At 41.4% G+C, this 22,570-nt stretch overlaps 1 protein-coding gene across 2 annotated transcripts in view; it reads right to left on the minus strand.

The window, feature by feature from the left end:
* ZFAT (zinc finger and AT-hook domain containing) overlaps window positions 1-22,570 on the minus strand; it is a 137,919-nt gene that overhangs the window by 108,680 nt on the left and 6,669 nt on the right. The window contains exon 3 of one of the 2 annotated variants that reach the window (XM_019553066.1): window positions 13,240-13,488. In XM_019553066.1, the coding sequence (XP_019408611.1) occupies window positions 13,240-13,488 (249 nt within the window). Of the gene's footprint in view, window positions 1-13,239; window positions 13,501-22,570 lie in introns of both variants that reach the window. The other variant, XM_019553059.1, reaches the window with a different exon arrangement.

Raw genomic sequence — 22,570 nt, forward strand, 5'->3', positions numbered from 1 at the left:
AAATAAATTCACCTGTTCTTTCTCAATCTGCTCCAAGTCCCTAACTCCAGACTCTACGCCGCTAATCCCACCTGTCCGTATCTAATTGCCACCCCGGCCCACCGTGACCTTGGGGCCCGATCCTTCGGTTTTCCCCGACACCCACATGTCACCAATGGACATTTCTATTCCATATTTGGATTTCAGTGGGAGAATATATGCATCCCCCATAGACAGATATGGATTTTCCACCTGTAATAAAGAAGGAGCATCTACTAAAAGTAAGCATTTTTAAACAAATGGGTATAATTTACTCTCAAGAATCTTCAAAGAACTAAATAAGGAGCTCTCTGAAACAAGATTAACAAAATTTTGGAAACTGGGGAAACTCTAAAAGAACTAACTGACTTCCCATAAAGTATCAATATTTCAAAATGGGGTATAAGGATGGACCCACAGAATTACAGACGAGACAGAACGGACATCAAGACTAAGTAAATAATTGAAGTACGTCAATTATGGTCATCAAGACTAAGTAAATGCATAAGTAAATAATTGTAATTTCAGGACTCTGTCAACAAAGAACTAGAAGCTAGAAACATATTTAAGACTGGCCAACATGGTTTCACAACAGGTAGTTCCTTCTCAAACATGCTGGCTGTTTTCTGACAAGACTGTAAGTCAGATAGATGAAGGCAACTGCGATGAAACAGTTTTCACTGGCATTTGACCTACTACAACATGAAACTAATAAAAATAACTGCATTATAGGGAAATACCCAAAATACATCATATGAATTAAAAACTGGCTCACTGACAGACCTTACTACGTAGTTGTTAACCGGCAAATGTCAATGAAGGGACTTAGAAAGGAGTTGGACTTGATGACTTACCAGCAGGCAACCTGTGATATAAACCCTTGCTCTTGATCCAATATCATTTAATACTGGAGATGATTATGTGATTATGTCAAGTCTGTGCTCATGAAGCTTGAGGATGATGGAAAAAAAGACTGGTGGGGTTGCCAAACACAAGATACCACATCTACTAACCAAGAAGGCAGGGAGACTTGGAAAACAGTGATTCAGAGGAGTTAAGGATCAAGGTGGAGAACGCCCCAGGGTGAGCTTTCAGCACAATGCTGTGACAAAAAGGACTAACACAATCCTTGGACATATGAAAAAAGAGAGATACATCAGCCTGAAGTGGGGAAGTGGCTTTGCCGCCGTACATAACATTGGTAAGATTGTCAGTAGAATATTGTGTCCAGGTCTAGTGCCGACACTTTAAGGAGAGAGATTAGAGAAAGGTGAACCGTTCAAAGGAGACAGTCTAGAATATGACCCTTATGATCTGAGATGGAAGGAGTTTAACTTGCTAACCTTTTTTTTTTTTTTTTTGGATAAGGTGAATAGGATTACTAAGTAGGTGAACATGCGTCCTTGCACATGGAAAAGCTATCTGATAATGGGGGATGGGGGTGGGAAAGGCATCTCAGTCTTGTAGACAAAGACATAACTTCAACTACCAGACATAGTATTTTCTTATTTCCAGACTCATTTTATCAAAAATGCAATTTTCTGGTAGAGAGAGAAATGCTGGAAGTTTTCCAGGGTAGGACTTGCCATTGCTTGGAGTCTTCATAATAAGCTGCCTTTCTTAAAAACATGCTTCAGTGCGACCCTTAGAAGAAATTCAGTGGCCTCTGTGTGTTGGGAAGGGACTGAGCTGAATAATCACAGACCTGTAAATTTATAGATTGCTTGTCCATTGACCATGGGACAGTATTCATTTGAGCACAGGGCATCGTCCCTTGCAGCATGACTGAGGATTATGTGTTAGAGCTATTTGGGGATATTTCATCTAATCAGTCCCCTGCTATTGCCGGGCCACCAAAAAATTGTGGCATGTCATCTCCCTTGTCTTTTGCCTGTGGCACACAACTTAGTCTCTTGAGCACTGAAGTGCTTTTGTCTAAAGTTACTGGGCTCAACAGAGGGTTATCTGGATGACATTTAATGTTCTGTGATATACAGGAGGTCGGATAAGATGATCTAATGGTTCCTTCTACCCATAAACTCGATGAAATTTGAAGGTAAACAACTTCAAACTTGAAACAACACACTGAGCATTAATGGCAATCAATCACTGGGACAATTTACCAAGGGACAGGATGGAAAGGAGTTCATTCCATGAAGTCTATAACTCAACATTTTATGTCTTTCTGAAAAGATATATGCTAGGATCAACCACAAGTTATTGGGCTTTGCAGAGAAATTACTAAATCATTGTTCCATCACCTGTTTTATGCAACCAGCAGTCATACTATATGATCACAATGGTCCCATTCTGGCTTTAAATTCTATGACTCTAGCAGATTTGAAAAAAATAGCTTTCTTCACTTTGAAATAAGCAATTAAATCTTGACAACGTTTACACTTTGCATTGGGAGAATTCTTTGCCTAGACTCTTTCAGTCACATATTCCTGAAGTTAAAGGAGAAGAAGGAAAAGACAGAAATCCGTATACAGATGCCTGTTAATGACTATATTATAAGCAAGTGTGGGCAATTGTGGTCCAAAATCTTTCACTTTTACAACAGTTAAAATGAAATTCAACCACCTAGAGACTTCAGCACTGTAAAAACAGAAAGATATAATAAATTAAGCATCTTTGTACAGAATTACATCATCAGAAGTCCTGCCCACCCTCCAGATTCTTCCAAACCAAGCCCTGCCCCTGTTGTTTTTAACTATACCTGTACCTTTTTTCCATCACCCACTGGTATTTTAAATGTCACTCACAAACCTGTTCTCAACTACCAGTGACTTCACCTGTTCCCCTTTCCCTATAGGGATTAACAGTTTCATACATTCTTCTTTCCTAACAGGCACTAAGACCTGGAAATATTATTACATCCCTTTAACTCTTTAGAATACCTGAAATTTTAATTTAGGAGCGTAAATTGTAACCTAATGTTTCTAACATCAAAATTTCTAAAGAGTTCATATTCATTTATGTAATTGAGGGGTGATTGAGTTAAAGTGATCCCTTTCTTCTCAAATAATTTTATAAAATTGTGATTTTCCACAACCTTTCTTACATTAAGGTGGAGTCCCAGTGTTATTACCTAGTGCAGTTCCATAGACCCTTTTGCAGAACTGGCCCCTGAATAAAAAGAAATCTTCATAGAGAGAGAGAAATTTAATCAGCCCATTAAAACTACCCCATGACATTTCACTGTGGCTACATTACTGCTGAGCAACAGAAGCAGAACTGAAAAGACATGAGTTGATTACAAGGCTCTGCTGAATAGGAGCAATTATCCTGTTTTCCTACAGTTGTTCACAAAACTCCTAAAAAAACCCGCAAGACTTCCCACAGGTTTCAAGTGCCCAAGTTACAGCTACACTATGATTCTTTTAATTTACTTCAGTTGTGTCCAGCCACTGCAAATTAATTTTTGGACCCAAAGACATAAATTGTATAGATAAAACTTACTTTACAGAGAGGTAAAGTATATATCTTGGAGTCATGCAGTTAACCTATACCAGAGATAGAAACAAACCCCAACTATTCTGTCAGTCCTTTGTGCAAACCACCAGAAATACTCAGAGTACTGGGCACAATATAAGGATAACTGATACGTAATGGTTTGTGACATTCAGGGCATCACCCAAGGTCATCATCTGATCCCCACAGGTTGAATTCTATGGATATTTGATTCCAAATTTGAAACAGTTGTCCAAAGCTCTGAGTTTAGCAAAAAATCATTCTGAGATACCCAAAGCAATGAGAAAGCATGTGTTCACAGGACTTAGATGTAGTAAAGTCATGTACAGTATTTCATTGCAGAAAGCTAGGCATTGTGGATCTAATTTTAATCTGCAAATGAAAACTCCTCAGTTTTCTACCTAACTCTAAAGAGACAAGCCATACTGATCGATGATGTAAAGTGTGCTATGAGTTATGTCAGAAAGTGGGTGCAATGCACACACCCAAAAAGGGAAGCACGCAGCAGAAAGGATCATTCTGAGTTAGTCCCACATAACTTTATTTTTTTTTCCGGACCATCTCATACCCACTTGTAAATCACATCTCTGACAATACTTCTAAATCCATGAGTGAATACAGTTTAAGAGATGAATGTTGTCTTGTTAGATCCTTTGCATCAACAATTCCAAAATCAAGATTCCAACAGATTTGGTTTGTCATCTTGGAAAACAAGAGAAAAAGCTTAAGTTGACAGCAGGTTTTTACGTATAATGTAGCTGCAAAAACACCAAAAGAAACACGGTATTTCTAATGCTGCCACTGCTGTGCTGCATACAAGCACTACTGTCAAAGGGCCAAATCATGATCCAACCGCCTCACAAGATCGCATAAAGGGAAGTAAGAGTCCCCCATGCTCACCCTCCTGTGTGGCCTCTTGCATCTTCAGGAGCTGATCATTTGACTTCTCCCTTCAAATCCCCCAGGCACCCTGTGCAGAGAGTGCAAGAAAAGGTCTAGGCACCACCTGTTCCAATGGACTAGCCAAGGGCTGTCCAGCTGACCACCTCTGGGTCACATGCAGCCTGTGAGGGGTTAAATTGTGGCCCCCAGGCTCCTGCCTGGCTATCATACCCTCATTGCTCCAGCTGCAACAGGAGCAGCTGGGCTCCCCACCCTCTCCTCTGGCTGCTGCATCTGTCGCATCCCAGGCTGGGGCAGCACGGTAGCAGGAGGAATCCAAGGGAAAGAGAAGCAATTCTGCTTCTTTCTTCCCTGCGCTGCGACTCAGAGGTAAATTTGTTGGGGAAAGCTAACTCAAATGGCTGAGTGAAAAAATAAAGTCCTCTAACAAGAAGAAAATTCACAAGCAGGTGGGCAAATCTCTGAGACAAAGCTAATGGCTTTAAATCAGCCAGTGACCAGAAACTGCTAGGAATTTACCTTACCAAAACACTCAATAAAGCTTCAAGCAGTAGATGAGAAGACAAAGATGAGCAAATGTTAAGCAGCAATGAACCTGTTAAATAAGGTTTTTAATTGGAAAAATGCAGTAATTATAACTGCAGTAAGTCTCATCTCTTTCCATTCAAACAAGGGGAAGGTGAGAGTTGAGAAAAATGCACCTGTTATATCAAATGCAGGTTATGTCAGATCCTCTGTAAAATTAGGATGATGTTAAAAAAAAAAGGGGGGTGCAGTAGTCTCAGAAGAAGACTTGGTAAAAGACATATGAGGAAAAAAACTGGAAACAACTGGCACCTGTTTCCCCCATCTACATATACAAAATCCAAATCCAAAATGGATACTATTTGCATTGAGAGCAAAAACACAGTTTGTAAAAGAGAGGTTTCAACATTAGCCAAGGAGATCCTGCCCCTTAGCAATAATTCAGCACTCACTAGAGTAAATTACTCTGCTTTCACCAGTTAAATTTTACACATTTGGCATTAACGTTTTGTTTTCTACAAGTAGGGCATTTCACCTCCTATTACTCTTGGTGTGTTGGAAATGAAACACCCTTCATGTTTTTAAGGTGATTTCAGAGAAAATGAAATGGATTCCAGTTAGATTGCAACAAAGTTTCTCTGAATACAAAGAGTGTTTGCTTGATCATAAACAGGTTTTTTTTTTAGAATCAGATGAATTGCCTGACTTCATCTCTCCTTTGCTAAAGCACGTACAGCAGCCTGTTCGAACAGCTGGCACTTCCATTCAACAGACTAATAAACTGACCTTCCCTATCCAGCAATAAGCATTGTAAATCCCTGTTGTACTCATACAAGTAATGTAATGCAATGCTGGATCTTTCTCCCACATTTATGGCTTGTTCACATCTGTGATGATGAGGACAGCTACTGGCAACTTCATGTGAATCAGTATTTCCAGGGTTATTTCAGACTAGATGTTTCTTTCATTCATCCCAATCTTCCGTTTTAAGTCTCTAATTGGGGGTGCAGTCTGACACATCGTCAAAGCACAGCTACTAGCTCTTAATTGGCTTGTTTTTGGACTGCTATTCGTTTGAGTTTGAAGGAAAAAAATCTTTATTCTACTCAGTCTCTGTAAAATGCTAGTGTTGGACTGATTCGAGAGAGAAAAAAGTCCTTTTATAAAACTGACTTGCAATTTTTCTAATCTAGCCATGCAAAATGTATGAACGCTGTTATTTCTTGTGCAAAAAAAATAACAGTACATTCCTTGCATAAAGAATCCACTTGAGTGAGAATTGTCTATTAGTAGGCATGGACAAAAATTAAATCAAAACTCATGATCATAAGTCCCATTTTCCAAAGTGACTTTGGATCCTAAATCACTTGAAAGCTTTTAAGACAGTTTCATCAATCTTACCTCGACTATGTTTTAAACTAATTTACCTAACTGATGCACTTATTTTGGTTTTAAAAGGTCCTTATTTCAGTTTAGCTTAAAATAGATTTCTAACTGACCTAAGCTAAGGCAAAAAATCAGGCTGGTTTATGACAAGTGTGCATACAGAGCAATTATTTTTGGTGAAGTCCAGACAATTATCTTGCATAAACAAGGCTTGCTATTCAAGGCACACATACATGTAAATGTGTGGCTTGTGGGCATAAAGGTTAAATGTCCACAGGAAACTAAATAATCAGGCCTTTCCTGTCATTCTTAAATCAATTGGGCTTTAAAAAAAACAAGGCAATTGCTACATACTGGAGATGAAGCTTCGCCATCCAGATAATGTCACCAAATCTGCTCCTTGGTGTCATGTCAAACAAGGACAGGACATCCACGAAGGAGGTGCACCTGGCTTAGGAACTGCAGGGACCTATGCTCTCCTTTCTCTGGGGACAATACATAGAATTGTTTCTGGTACAATTTTACAGGCTTTTGTCCCACATGACAGGGCGTCTGGTAGGCTAGGGACAGAAGTTACAAATAAACCAGTTTAAGTGATAAGAAACTGGTTTAAACCTGCCATAGAACAGAAGCTCAGTGCACATAAACCCATTTCAAAATGGCTGAAACTGGTTTAAGATAAATCTGGTTGAATGTAGCATCAGACTTAACTGATTGGGGTCAAACCGGGTTATAACATTTCTGGTCAAAATCCCTTCCTGGTTCATGTTAAAATCAGTTCCCCAGCATCCCAGCATGCTTTCTAGCCCTGGGCTGGGCTGTGCTGTCTGCTCCAGAGAGCAGGAATGGCCTCAACCCTGTTCCACAGCTGGAGCAGTGAGGGCTGGCTGACAAGTGGGTGGGGAAAGCAAGCCCGGCTGGGGATGCAGCCCAGTATACAGGGGGAAGGGGGACAGAGAGAGCACCCCCCCACCCCGGCAAACCCTGCCTAGGGTCTGGGGCCGGGGGGGCGAGGGGGGGTGTGCTTAACACCCCTTCCCCCACTCAAACTTACTGCTGGCTGCAGCTATGGACTACAAGTCCCAGAGGCACCTGGACACAGGAAGAGAACATGATGAGCAACCCTGCTGCTTTAATTCTGAACTTCAAATCCCAGAAACCCCGGGGCAGCAGGAAGAAGCAGCAAACACACAGCTGGAGCGTTGTGCTCTAGCGCCCCCCGGCTTCTGGCCTGAGCCGCTGCAGGCATGTGGCTGTATTTCCTGAATGGAAGGTAAATGTCCGTGCACTTCTGTTTCAATTTAATCATACGTTTTAGAATAACCTGCAAAGACTGAATCGATTCAGCTTTGGGCTTTTTGACTGTATGTACTTAGCCACACTGTTGACAGATTACTCCACAGCTTGAAATGTTTTAATGTCTAGAAATGTAACTGCCATGTTCCTTTTCATTTTTTTTCTTTGCTCTTATTTATTCTTTTCCCATTTCTCCCTCAATGTACCAACAATCCCAAGTTGTACCTTAATCAAACTAATTTTTCTTCAATCAGCACGTAACAAATATTTTGACTACCCAATTTCAACCCAGAAATCGTTCTCAAGAAGTACACATTAGCTTTACCAGTCTTTTAACTAGTAAAGACACTTTATAATCATGGTCTTATTTCCAGAGAAAATGAATAGCTGAAACAGCAACTAAAAGATCAACAGTGTCATCCCATTCCATATACAGAAGTAAAGAAATTCAAAGACGTGGTTGCCACAGCAATCCTCATTTGGCACTCCTGAATATATGTAAGGCTTTTTTGCATTACTGAATATATTTTTTAATTTAAGCCTTAATAAGATATGACACATTGTGGCAGAGATACGGTTGCTGTGGAAACCGTAACTTTGAATTTCCTGGCTTGTGTGGAGAAGTTCTCAGCTAGTGTTGCTAGCATTTTCTTTCTTACATTTGTGGTGCTTTGGGCTTTTAAATATAAAATAATATTCTGAACTGACACATAAAAGTGAACTGATTGCATGAACAAATGAAATCACACTGAACATATGCACTACCCTAATGCATGCATATTAGAATATGAAATTATTTCATAGTGGCATGTGTTTGTTTCAAAAGAGAACATGACAATCAAGTATGTTTTCACTTATGAATGCAATCAGACATCCATACAATGATAAACTTTGCAAGGAGATGGAAACACCAAGCAGGGCAGAAAAGCAATCTGGAAGGTCCTAGAGAGATTCAGAAATATGATTAAATATCATTCACATTGGAAAAGCTATAATAAAACCAGGAAAAAAAAAATGCAATCCAGAGATATTCATGGGGGAAAAAAAGCACAGGCATGCAGGGAGAAAAATCAGGAAGGCCAAGGCACAATTTGAGATGTGACTGCCAACAGACATAGAAGGCAGTAAGAGATTCTACAAACATGTCAGAACTAAGAGGAAAAACAAATAAAATGTTAAGTCTAAGTCCCGCACTAAATGCAGAAGGAACTAGTTATGAACAACTGTCCATAATGTCTTTTTACTGCAGTTTTCATAAAGTTAGCAGCTGACGGCAAAGATAGGAAAGGAAACAAGCAGCCTAGAGCTGTAGAAAAAGTTGGGAATTACTTAGAGAAGCTATATGTATCCAACTTGGCAGGGCCACAGATGGGGTGCACTCTAGGATACTGAAGAAGTTGATAGGTGATTTCAGAGCCATAAGTAATCCTCTCTAAAGATATGTGGAGGTTGGGTAAGAATACCTGGATGACTGATAAAGGGCTAAAACAGCGCTCAACTTTTAGAAGGGGAAGGGGGAGGACCGGGGAAATCACAAACCAGTCAGTCTGACCTAGCTACCTGGAGAGATCATTAAGTAGGTCTTCAAGGAATCTATCTTAAACCAGTTAGACAAGAACAAGTGATCAGGGCCAGTTACTAATTCATCAAGAACAAATTGTGCTTGACCAACTTGATTTCCTTCTATGATAAGATGACAGACTCTGTGGATCAGGTCAGAATAGTGGACTTGCCTCTAGCAAAGCTTGACTTTATCTTGACTTTTAGCAGGGTTTTTAACATCGTCTCCTACAACATTCTCATTGATAAGCTAAGGCAGTAAAGACTAGAAGAAGGTGCTGTAAAAGTGATACGCAACTGGTCGGATCATCATGCTCAGTAAGTAGTTATCAATGTCTCGATGTCTAACTGGAAGGAATTGTCGAGTGGGGTCCCCCAGGGGTCTGTCCTGGGTCCAATATTGTTTAACATCTTCATTAATTGTTACAATGATAGACTGAGTGCACACTGAGCAAATCTGTGGATGACACTAAGATGAGTGAAGTTGCAGACACTCTGGAGGGTAGGTCTAGGATCCAGAATAACCTACTGTACAATGAACCAGAAGAGATTAAGCAGTAAAAAGTGTGATTTCCTGCACTTGGAATGGAATAACTGCATGAACAAACACGGACTGGGGACTGACTGGATAGGATGCCGTACTGCAGAGAAGGACCTGGGGATTACAGTGGTTCCCAAACTGAATGAGCCAATAATGTACTCCTGTTATGCAGAAAAAACCAAAACCAACAAAAACAAACCACACACAAAAACGCAAGCTAGCAGCATTTGTAACTCTCTACCAAACCCAGCGATGCAATTCTTCCACTCTATTCAGCACTGGTTGTGCCCTTCCTTGGACTACTGTGTCCCGTTTTGGGCCCTTCGCTTCAAGAAGAAAGTGAACAGATTGGAAAGAGTTCAGCAGGAAACAACAAAAATGATTAGAGGCCTGGAAAACATGACTGATGAGGAAAGACTGAAAGAAATAGGTTTATTGAGTCCAGAGAAAAAGAAGACTGAGTAGGGGGGGGATTTGATACCAGTCTTCAAGTACCTGAAAGGTAATTACAGGAGATGGAAATTGGCTTTTCTATGGGCATGTCTACATGCGCATTAATGCGCATTTCCTAATGTGTATTAAATTTAGTACCTCCAATGTCAGGTACTAAATAAATGCACATTAGGCTGCCCTAATGCACAGTATTGAAAACACACATTTTTAAAGTGATACTTAATGAGCAGTAGCCTATTTTACTGAGCATTAGCATAATAGCACATTTTTTTGCATAACACTTTAAAGCGTAATAAAATAGGCTACAGTGCATAAAGCGGATGTGTAGATGGCTATTAAGAATAATGGCCTCAAGATGCAGCAGGGGAAATTTAGGTTGGGCATTAGAAGGAACTTTCTGCCCATGAGGATGGTCAAGCATTGGAACAGACTACGCAGAGTAACTATATCTTCATCCCTGGAAATTTTTCAAAAGCAGGTTAGACAGACATTTGGCTGGGATGGTTTAGTCAGGGATGATCCTGTCTTGAGCAGGTGGCTGGGCTAGATGACCTCATGTGGTCCCTTCAAGCCCTACTTTTCTATGATCCTGCAAGCTGAATGTGAGCCAACAGTGTGTGCCTGTAAAAAAAAAAAAAAAAAAAAAAAGGTCAGTAGCATACTGAGCTGTATTAATAGTAGCATCATTTGCAAATCAAGAGAAGTGATCCTCCCACTCTGTTCACAGCTGGTGCAGAGGCCACACCCGGAGTACCGCGTCCAGTTTTGGTCCACTCACTTCAAGAGTATGTACTTTTTGCACATTCAGATGTTGGAGTATACCTTGTGAGGCAATTCATGTAGCAATCCAACGCATGAGGATCAGACTCTCCTCTTGAGAAGATAGCTGCAGTACCTACCAGAGGCTCATCTCAGAGTTAACTAGGTGTTTCCAAAGAGGAGTTATTCCTTTAAAATAGGGAGAAACCAAGAATGTGGTAAACTACTTGGAGGTTCAAAAAACCTCCACAGGGTAGTCGCCAGAGAACCATTTTGGGGCTAGACCGACCTAAATCACGTTAGATGCCAAAGTGATGTAGCTCTCATTATGAAGTACCTAAAAACTATTTCTTCTGCGCAAGAAATAAGATAAAAGACGACAAATAAAAGAAGATAAATTTAAAAGTGTACCTGCAAATAAAACAAGCTAATTTCTTTTAGAAGGAAAAACCTATGGCATTTTACTTTGAAAACCCTACCAATGTGCTAGACTCCAGCTATGTTTCAGTGGCTCTAATGAGGTAGAAGGTCAAGGGCAGTTAATTTGGACTGATCTCTGTGGTTGTATTTTAAAAACCCCCTGACTAAAGATAATTTTGCTCGCATATCACAAGTGTTATTAGTGTACCTAGCACATACAAAAAGCAGAAAGCCTTAACGCATCTAATGTCACAGATTAAACCAACTGGGCAGGAGGTCACTGCTATACATTTTAAAGATCCTACCACTATTTAAGATACAAAAATAAAATGATTTACCAAGTGACAGCTTTCATGTCCTGTGAGCACATTTAAGCTTTTTCTTCCCTACTCTTTCTCAGTCAAGTAAATCCAACAGACTCATTCTTGTCTGGCTGTCTAATTCTTAATTTGGCATTTTGGATGACAGTGTGAGGACGGACAGAGAACACATGTTCCACTGGAAAACCACGTGGAAAATGTTATTGCTTAACAGAATGAAAAGGACATAAAAGTCAAAGCAAACTCTGAGCCATGCAAAATGGTTGTAACAAAATTTAAAATTCAGTATGATTTTTTTTCCCTTACAAGTACAAAACTCAGATCAAATACGCAAACCTGAGCCAATATAAGGCACAGCATCATACCTGAATGAAATTCACCCTCTTTGTGCAAAATCAAGTGAAACTTAATACTTCGGACTTCATTCTGTTGGGATTCTGAATCCATTCCAACGGACTCTTAAAGCAAAATTCTGAGCACAAGAAGTTTTCCACATGGACCGTTGTAAAGCGAAAGTGCCAGATTTGGCATTCTATGCAGCACTGTAAATCCTGTACTCAACAACACCCAAGTGAACCAGTTCTAGAGGTAGTACTTAATAAAAACACAGAGTTATTCTGGAAACCATATGGAGATATTTTAAGGTATCCCTTAAGAAAAAGGCACTCGCAAACACAAGTAGCACAAATCAGTTTTAAGTATCTATACATTTTAGGTATTTCTACAGTCTCAGCTATTGTGGTCCATGAAAAAATAAACAATATTCAATGTATTCATCCTTCAAAAGCCATAATACAAAAGTTCTGTCGTCCCCATTTCAGATAAGACGCATCAAGAGACTAAATGAGTTGCAACACATTTGAAGTCTGTGCACCCAGATCCCCTAAGCCTCAAGTCAGTACCTTAGCTACAGGGCCATCCTTCTTCTCTGTAGGTGTTTAGAGCCAAATAAAGACTGAAAACAACCCAGATCAGATTTTCTGATCAACTTTAGACCAGAAGTTCGCAGATGGTTTCCTGACTGGGCCACCATTTAGAAACCTCACAATATTTTCCTCAAGTTTACAACTGTGCAGTTTACCACCTTTTCCATTTGCAATAGTTTAATCAATCATCCTTGCAGCAATTTTGTCTGCAAAAGAGTGATTTAAAATGCCTATGGTACATTAAGTGTTTTGTCTTTTTTAAAGTTAATTCTTCAAAATCTTTTGCTTACAATTTCTCTTTCCTATCTTCTCCTGTCTCCTTTTTTCTGAAAATAAGAAAAGCCAAGGTCAACATGACAAGCCAGCTTTCCAAGTACCTCCTCCTCAAGAGGTCCACAGACCAGGTTGAGAATTCCTGATTTTGTCACCACCAGTAGGTAACCCAATAAGTATAAAGTAAACTGAAGGGATTATCAAGCTATTATTTTAAGTAGACATATGCTTAAGTGAACAACAAAATTTAGATATAGTATGCCACTTAGAAATGATACATGTTCATACTCAAAAATGAAAGAATTCCACAGAGACACAATGCATGGCTGTAGTCAAAATGGAAAAAAGAATGTACACAGAATACACTGGTTAGACATTTTCTTACCTGGGTCCCCTTCATCCTCGCCTTCATTTAAAACAATGATGCAGATGTGTTTTCTCAGTTGACGTGTATTTGAGAACTTCCGGTTGCATTTCTTGCATTCCAGACTGCCTGGTAAAACTTCAGCCAGCTCTGTTCCTTCCTCTGGCCCTGGCTGAGCTTCCTCATTTGGAAAATTATTGTTTTCTGCCAGTTCTTCATCTGCACAGTACTTTTTAGTTGACCCTTTTGGTCTTCCCCTTTTTCTCTTCACTACAAGCAGCTCTAAAAAATAGAGTTAAAAAGAAGCTATAACGTAATTTACTGGGGTTATCATGAGGGATTGGTTAATGTCTGTACAGCTCTGAAAGTGAAAAAAGAGAAATACATTTCGAAAAGCTTCAAGCCTTGAAGCTCAAAAGTAATCGTTTTACACTAAGACTTTTCTTCTTCAAAAAGTGACACTGACTAGTACTTTTGCAACCTGCAATGCAATAAAAGAAACATTTGCTATCAATAGCAGTAAATCTTATAGTCAAATTACTGTAAATCACCAAAATTAAAATGTGGGCACTCTTTCACATTGCTGTATGTTATTTTTTATCAGTAAGCATACTCTCTCAAAAAGTTTTATTTTGCATGTTCTGAGACCTCATAAAAATCACATTTAAATTGTACTATGTTCAAAGATATTCTTTAAGTATGTCTTTCAAAAGCATTCAGACAAACAAAAGTGGCTTCAAAGTGTTTCTTTCCAAAAAGATTATTGTTTTTCGAACACACTGAACAATTATAATTACTTTCCTAATTCTTAACTGTTACCAAACCTACCCAAAAGAAATTTGGTTGGAAATTAGATCAATTTAAACCTCCCAGGTTATTTGGAAATGGGGACAAAATGCAAGAACTAGGATTACTTAATTTGGAAAAGGAGGCTGAAAGGGGATTTGTCAACTATCTTCCAATAATCAGAAGGGTACTCATATGTAGGATGGACACAGACAATTCTCTATAACAGTGATTATCACCAATGGTATCACAGCATCCGGGGGGTCCTGGGATCCCTTCAATGGTGCCATGGAGTGCCATGCAATGTTAGCACTGTTAAGTATGCAAACATGAGGCACAAGATAAACCCAGAAATTTCAAATAGGAACCCATACTATCAAAAACATTCCAACTTGTTGCAATCTTGCTGGGTTCTCTACAACAGAAATACTGCTCTGTTATTTTTCTATAGTAAAAAAAACAAAGGAAAACAAAAAGATGGCATTTTTATGAGGGGTGCCTTGAGTTTAATGAGGCTGAGAACCATTATTCTATCATTACAGGGGACAGGTCAAGGAGAAATGGTCATAAGTGGCAGCAAGGGAAATCTAAGTTAGATTTCCAGGAAGAACTTTCTGACTATGAAGGGGGTTAAGCATTGGAACAGGCTACCCAGAGAGGTTGCAGAAATTCAATTTTAGGAAGTTTTTAAGAGCAGGTTAGAAAGACACTTGACGGGAATAGTTAATCCAAGAACAATCATACCATGAGCAGGTAGCTGGACTAGATGACCTTCTGAGTTCCCTTCCAACCCTGCTATTCTATGATTTGAGTATTTTTTCCTTAGTCATATCTGCAAATGTTAAAAGGAAAAGTCTTTCACAAAGCTTAATACTGGAATACCTTTTATATGTAAAAAAATGTTAGGCAGGTGGAGCAGACTTCCATAAATGAATGAAAGTAGGAGTAGGAGTAGTGATAAAGAAGGCACCTACCTCCAACCAACATGTACATCTCTGCTCCTACCTGAAACAATGTCTATGGTTTAGATTTTTTTTCTTTCCTCTACTCTGGATGTTTCAAGAGAAAAATCACAGAATCACAGAAACTTAGGGTTGGAAGGGACCTCTGGAGGTCATCTAGTCCAACCCTCTGCTCAAAACAGGACTATCCCCAATTAGATCATCACCAGTGCTAAATAGAGGGGAGTAATCACTTCCCATGACTTACTGGCAACACACCTGCCAATGCAGCCCAGGATGCTGTTAGATCTTCTTGGCAGCAGGGGCACACTGCTGGCTCATATTCAGCTTATTCAGCTGTAACCCCCAGGACCTTTTCTGCAGAGCAGCTGCCCAGCAAGTCAGCCCCCAGCCTGTATTGGTGCATGGGATTGCTCCGTCTTAAGTCCAGGACTTTGCACTTGTCCTTTTTGAGCTTCATGAGAGTCCTTTTGGCCCCCAGTTTAGTGCTTTCTGGGGACAAATAGTTTATTGATTCCTTTTCTCAGAAGACTGGAATAAGAGCAAGTGAATCCTCATCATAATGCTCAGAGGGGAAGAACACGTGACAGGGTAATACTACACACTCAATTCCAGAAAGGACTCTGGACAGGAGAGCAGGGATGTCTGGAGAAGAATTAAATTCAAGAAATCCTCTCTTTACTGTGCTTGTCAGCAGGACTCAGTCACCAAGCAAGAAAAGTTCTTGAGAGTTAAAGATCAGTGTGCATGCATGGACAAGCTCAATTTATGAAAAGGGGGAACACAATTAAAACAGGTGGTACTTCCTTCAGCACAATGGGATTGGAGAAAGGCTAGAAGGACATTCAGGATCCTTGCGATTGCAACATTAAAGCACACAGTACTTTGAGTGGTGTTAAATACAATAAAACAGGAATGAGAAGTGTAACTGACGGTCTGAGAAAGGAAAGAAAAAGAAAAGAATAGTCATGTGGAAAAACCTTAAATTACGATTTACAGTGGAATGGTCTACTAATTTAAATGTCTGAGCCAGATATATTTCCAAAATCTGAAATTCTCATTGTGCAAATAAGGGACATTGTGTAAAGAAAGGAAGAAAGAATAGTCTTTGAGATTATTCTACTTAAAATTTTGCATATCTACTGTTATTTCTCTTTCCACCTGTTCTTTGCAGCTGTACATGAACAAAACAAAGGGAAGGCTGTAAAATAGGAGTTGAAGAGAAAAAATGCAAAGCAATAAAGCAGTCACTGCAGTTCCTAAGACTTTAATTAAGACATTTGAGAATCACTGAAGCTAAAATAAACTCTAAACTTTTAGTCTGAACTGAGTTCATTCAAGAGAAACCTGAATTTCCACTGCTTGGTCCAACAGACTAAAGACATACTAAGAGCTAAAATGATCATCTAAAGCTTTTTTAATATTTATTTTAAGCCACTGGTCCTCCTATTTGAAAATTTAAGATTAACAAGTAAATGTAAAACTCTTAAAAGACACAAAAGAAGAAAATAACTAAGTAGGGTGACTTCAAACATATGGAAAATAAATGGCTTCACAGAGAATTTGGGGAGGAGGGGTGGAGAAGAGGGTGTGCGCGCACACAGAAACCACGCACCACAGCTGGAGAGTAGTCATTTTACTACATCCAAAAGAAGGGGACAAAAACAGTGCCCTAAACCCTTTTTCGCCTCTAGCGCGCCTCTAGCGCTTAAACAAAATCCTATTCTATCCTGCTCAAGGTGCTGAAAGATGGTTAATGCAAGGTAGGCAGGGCACCTCCTACTGGTTCCACTGAGTGACTTTGTATTAAGGCCAACATGAAGGCACATTACGAAAGCTTGTCGACTGATGGTCTTTCAAAGACTTGAGCAGAAAGGAAATGGACTGCACATGGGTATCTCTGAGGTGAAATAGGGTTTGAGCCACTGAGCCAACTTGCTGTTTTGACTCTTCAGAAAATGCATCAATTTTTTCATTAGGTACCTCAGCACTTTAAGCATCAGACAAACAAAACCTTGAAGGCTGCCTTGTAAATAGAGCAAAAGTAAGAACCTGTGTAGATTACCTTCAACAAACATCCTTTGACTATGTAACAGTGCCTGGGGCTTTCTGTTCCTTTAAGAGGAAAAGCAGCCCGGCCCAGCAGCTCTACAGGCTAGGCAGGGTACCACAGCTGCAGGTTGCCAGGGCAACTGGCTAATGGGTAATTAGCAGGCAGCTGCAGGTGGTCAGCAGACCAGATGCAGGCAGGGCCTGGGGAACATATACACTCCAGACTGGTGCTAGCTGGGTACTCTCCCCAGCTGCCACAAGAGGCACAACAGAGGGACAATAGCAGTAACACCTGCGAGGCATGGGGCGTGTAAAATGGGAGGTTTTGGAGCCATGCAATTAACCCTTAAGGCTTGGATGCTCAGCCGGGCATCCACGCAGCCCAGCCAAGGGCCTGTGACTGTAGAAGTCCAGCTTGGGATAGAGGATCAGCAGTACTGAGGCCTAGCAAAGGTCTGTGGGCAGCCTCTCTATTTATTTACATTACCATCAAGACGTGGCAGGAGAGACAGGAAAGCGCCCTGGGGCAAAGCAAGGCAGTTGCAGAGCCATCAGGGGGCATCACAGCCACCCTTGGGACCTCGCCATGTTACAGACTACCAGTGTTGTAGAAGCCTATACAACCCAAATCAAGGGAAGGTGGCTTTGCCAATATGTAGAAATGATCTACCAAGAAGAAACTGCAAATCTGGCAGCCATCAATATTTTCTCACTGTACGTCCAGCCCCAGCCTTTTAATGCATGCCAGCTGAGACAACTGTAGCAACAGGGAGTTAACCAAATGATCATGCCATCAAAAAAAACCCAAACATTTTTCCTTGCATCTATATAATGTTTTGATGGGAATATGCTACCACACAGAGTACTGCTTGGGATATAACTCACATTACTGTAGGATAATTAAACCCAGGGTCTGAAAAAGTTAATGCTACATTTTTATTTTTCCATTAGGCTTCTATTGTTCTTCTATAACAAAGTCATCACCTGTTAGTGATTATTAAGCATGCCATCCATGAAGAAATCAAGCAAGACAAACACCAAGTGAAAAGGGTCTGACTCTTCCTGTCTGACTAGTATTTTAAGAGATTTGTTATATACACCCTTTCAATAAATGTTACGCTTACTTAAAAACACAAACAGGTAAGATACTAAATCATCTAACTCTTTAGTGCCATTTGCATTTGATGCATCAATGTGGATTTCTAAGTGGATGAAGTTGGATTGACAGAGATTCCCAAACACTTTCATGTGTCTGGGTGACAAATGCTAGACAGCATTATATCTTGGAATAGGAAGGATCTTATGGACCGTAGCTTAAATTAATCATGATGTGAAAGTTCTGAAGGCACTAGATTCCTGTGGTAACTTGTTCCTGCTCCTTTCCCTCTTTGTTTCCAGAACAGGCACTCTCTCAAAAGCATGAACTCCCAGCATGGACTCACCAAGAAAAAAACCATGCCTGACTAACTTCCCTTCCTTCTACATTAAGGTGACAGGCTTTGTGGATGGGAAGAGAGCAAGGGATGTGATGTACTCTGACTTCACCAAGACCTTTGACACTGATCTCCCATAACATTCTCATTCATAAGCTAAGAAATGCAGAGTTGGTGAAAGGACTGCAACATGGGTATATAACTGGCTGGATCATTGTGTTCAACGAATAGCCAATCAAGGAATCAAGTGGAGTCTAGCTGGGAGAAGGAATTAAGTGGGGTCTGCCCTGGGTCCAGTATTGTTTAGTGTCTTCATTAATGATTTGTACGATGGAATTGCATGCATGCTTAGCAAATTTGTGGATGACACCACGTTGGGTGGAGCTGCGGATACTTTGGAGAGCAGGGTTAGGATCCAGAATGATCTGGATAGACTGGAAAAAATGGTTCACAATGAATGCAATGAGATTCAACAAGGACAGGTGCAAAGCCCTGCACTTGGGACAGAATACTTACATGTACAAATACAGACTGGGGAATGACTGGCTACATTACAGTACTGCAGGGAAGGACTTGGGGGTTACAGTAGATTGTAAGCTGAATATGAGGCAATGTTGTGCTCTTGTTGCAAAAAAGCCAACAGCACACTGTGTTGTATTAGCAGGAATGTGACTTGCAAATCAAGGGAAGTGATTCTTCTACTATCCTCAGCACTGATATGGCTCCACCTGGAGTCAGTCTGTATTCAGTTTTAGGCCCGGTGCGTCAAGAAAGATGTAGATGTACTGGAGAGAGTCCAACAGAGAGCAACAAAAATGATTAAGGGCCTGGGAAGCAATACTTACGAGGAAAGGCTGAAAGAACTAGGGTTATTTAGTCTTGAGAATTTGATTTGATAACAGTCTTCAAATAACTTAAGGGCAATTAGAGGCGATGGAGATGGGCTTTTCTCTGTGGCCATAGGGGCAGAGCTAGGAGCAAAAGCCTCAAGCTTCAGCAGAAGAAATTGGAGATTAGAAGGAGCTTTCTGACTAAGAGGCAGAAATTAGAACAAAATTGTGGCATTTCCATCTCTGAAAATTTTCAAAAGCAGGTTAGACAGACACTTGGCTGGGATGGTTTAGTCACGGGTGATCCTGCTTTGAGCAGGCTAGACAAGATAGCCTCAGGAAGTCTCTTCCAGTCCTACTTTTCTATGACACTAAGAAGAATCCTGTCTGACTTATCCTTCCCATCGTGTGCTACTGAATAATGCTATGGACACACAGCCAAAAATCTTTGCATGCTTTGTCTACACCCTCTCTGGCCACCTGCCACACAGTGTTGGGCTCATTACAATGAGAAGTAACGCTTAATATTTCTATGGCAAATATAATATTACATCTTCTCTCTTTTTTTCTTTTGCATACTTGGCAATAACACATGAAGTAGTAATCGTTTACCTACAGTCAGTGAGACTGACTGTTCCTGGAGAGATTGTTAACAGTAAATGATAGTTCTGCTCCTCTGTACTTTAGAGAATAAAAAAAACCCAACCAAACAAACCAAGCAATACTATTGAGAGACTGTTATGCAGAAATTAGGACTTCTAAAATTAGCTGTTTAAAAAAGAAAGGAAAAAAAAGCAACACTATGACAAACCCTTTAAGTTTCCTCAGTTTTCTCAAAGATCCTGATGATTTCCACTCCCACACCACAAGCTTGTCCAAATCAATTCTTATGCTGGTCAGTATTGGATGCAGAAGAACATTCTACACTTTATAATTAGGTCCCCACGGGCAAAAACATAAATGAAGATGACACATCAAAAAGAAAATAATGCAATAAACCTCACAAATCTATTTGCGCTCTTCTTTTCGAAGACTTATCCACAGAGACCTTTCAATATGAGTCCACTTAATGATCAATCACTGAAAAAAAAATCAGAATGTATGCAGTGCTGGCCCAAACAGTTCCTACTATTGCACAGAATTATATTTTTAATATTCCCCTGAAGTTTGCTTAGCATAGTCTCAAATTCTAGAGCTCTTTGAAGGTTCCATGAATTATCTACATCCTACGACAATATAATCACAGAATCAAAGAATTAGGGCTGGAAGGACTCTCCAGAAGTCATCTAGTCCACCCCCTGCATGAGCCAGTCATCCCTATCCAAGCCATCCTATACGAACCCACTGTCTAGCCTATAAGCACAACTACACAGTACATTTTGACACAACCACAAGACAACCCCCCAATCTGCCACAGATAAAGCAGGAAGACCACGGCAGCCATTGCCTTGCTGCTGCAAAGTTTTGTTAAAATATGCGTGAGAGATCTAAGGAAGTGGGCCACATCTTGGCTATTCAGAAAGGCAAAAAACCCCATGATCCACACCAATCTGACCACAGGTTCAAATTCCTTCCTGCCCCCAAATATGATGAATAGTCCAACCCTGAGCAGAGGGGCAAGCCCTTTACCCAGGAACCTCCAAGTTTAAGCCCAAGCAGGAAGACTCACACACCACAATCAAAGACCCCTGCCTGGGCTGTGCCTTTTCTGCAAGCTGCCTATTTCCTTCAACCTCTCCTCTTATGACTTGCCTTCCAAGCCATTTATCATTCTTGTCAGCTGCTCTGACTGCTCTGTATGCAGAAGCCTGTAGTGGTACAAATGTAGCAACAGCATTCCAACTTCAAGGGTGCTTCACAGCAGGGACAAACTTGGGGTGATTTAGTTCACTTGTCTGCCCAAGGCAGTAAATAATGATAGAGCTACCGAAGACGGAGCTAGAGGGACTCAGCCGGTGGCCCTTCCAAATACCTCCATGACTAAGTCCTAACCAATATTTTAATTACACCCCGAGAAATTATGCAATTATGCACCCATGTAATTTTGCATGTAAAATGTATAACTGCACATAATTGTGTAATATTATTTAATTCTCCCGGGTGCAGCCAGTGAGTGGGAAGGGGAGCTTCTGCCTGCAGAAGAGGAGGTGGGCATGGGGGGGTTGTGGGTGGGTGTAGGTCCCCCTACCACACCCCCTGGTACACAGCCCTCCACCATGGGGTGCATGATGCACCACGAGGTGCACTGTGCCCACCCCATGGTGCACAGCCCCTGCAGGGAGACAGCAGCAACAGGCAGGCTCTCAGGGTGCTCCTGGCTGAGGCACAGCCCCCAGCGGCTGCACATGGCTCCTGCCTGCAGTTCCATGAGCTCCATGTGCTGGTGCAGAGCCAGCCTGGTCTGACCTGAAGGTGTGTGCCAGCAGGCTGGGCCAGGCCAGGTCTCTACAGCTCCCAGAATTTAGTGGAGCTTTGCGCTGCTGTGGGGCTCTGCCTGCTACAGCCAGGGATGTCCCAAGGGCCCAGGGACAGTGCACAGGGGTGGGTGAGGGGTGGAGGAGGAGAAACGTGTGGCAGGCAGGGCCTGTGCTGGGGGCATGTGGCAGGCAGGGGCTGTACAGGAGGTGGGTGTCATGGGCATGGGCTGTGCTGGGGGGCATGTGGCGGGTGGGGGATCTGTGCAGAGGGGGTGTTGCGGCAGGGACTGCGTGCAGGGGGTGTGGCAAGTTGGGGCTGTGCTGGTGGTGGTTGTGCCTGGGGAGGCATGAGGTGGCAGGGGCTGTGTGTGGGGTGGGACATGTGGTAGGCAAGGGCATGAAAATTGGGCGCTGTGCTGGACGGGAGCCTGTGGCAGGGGGGGCTGTGCATGGAGGAGCCTATACCCCCCACAAACCCCCCCAAACTCTATACTCTCATATCCACAACTGCCCACAAACTCCCCCGGTAAAAGGGGGCCTTCTCAGGGCCAATTTTCCTAGTGGCCTGCCCACCTGTTTCTGGGCTAACCGCCCACCTTCTCACCCACCACGCCTTGTTGGCAATTAATTAATAGATGTTGACTAAGCAGGAGGCTGCCCATTTCCTGCCCCAATGTCAGGGGGAGTTGTCTGTGGCTCCGATCCTCCCCTACACCACAGCCCAAGCCTCACAGATGGCATCCAGTTGTTCTCAACAGTTATCGGCCCCACACTGGGCCCCAGACTTCTCCGATCACGACTGCTCTAAGATCCGTCCATTCCAGTGGCCTAATCCACCTTCATCCTGGGCAGCATAGCTCCCTGAACTGCTT

Source organism: Crocodylus porosus, unplaced genomic scaffold (assembly GCF_001723895.1).
Source record: "Crocodylus porosus isolate Cpor-Errol unplaced genomic scaffold, CroPor_comp1, whole genome shotgun sequence".
In the NCBI taxonomy this organism is placed as follows: domain Eukaryota; kingdom Metazoa; phylum Chordata; order Crocodylia; family Crocodylidae; genus Crocodylus; species Crocodylus porosus.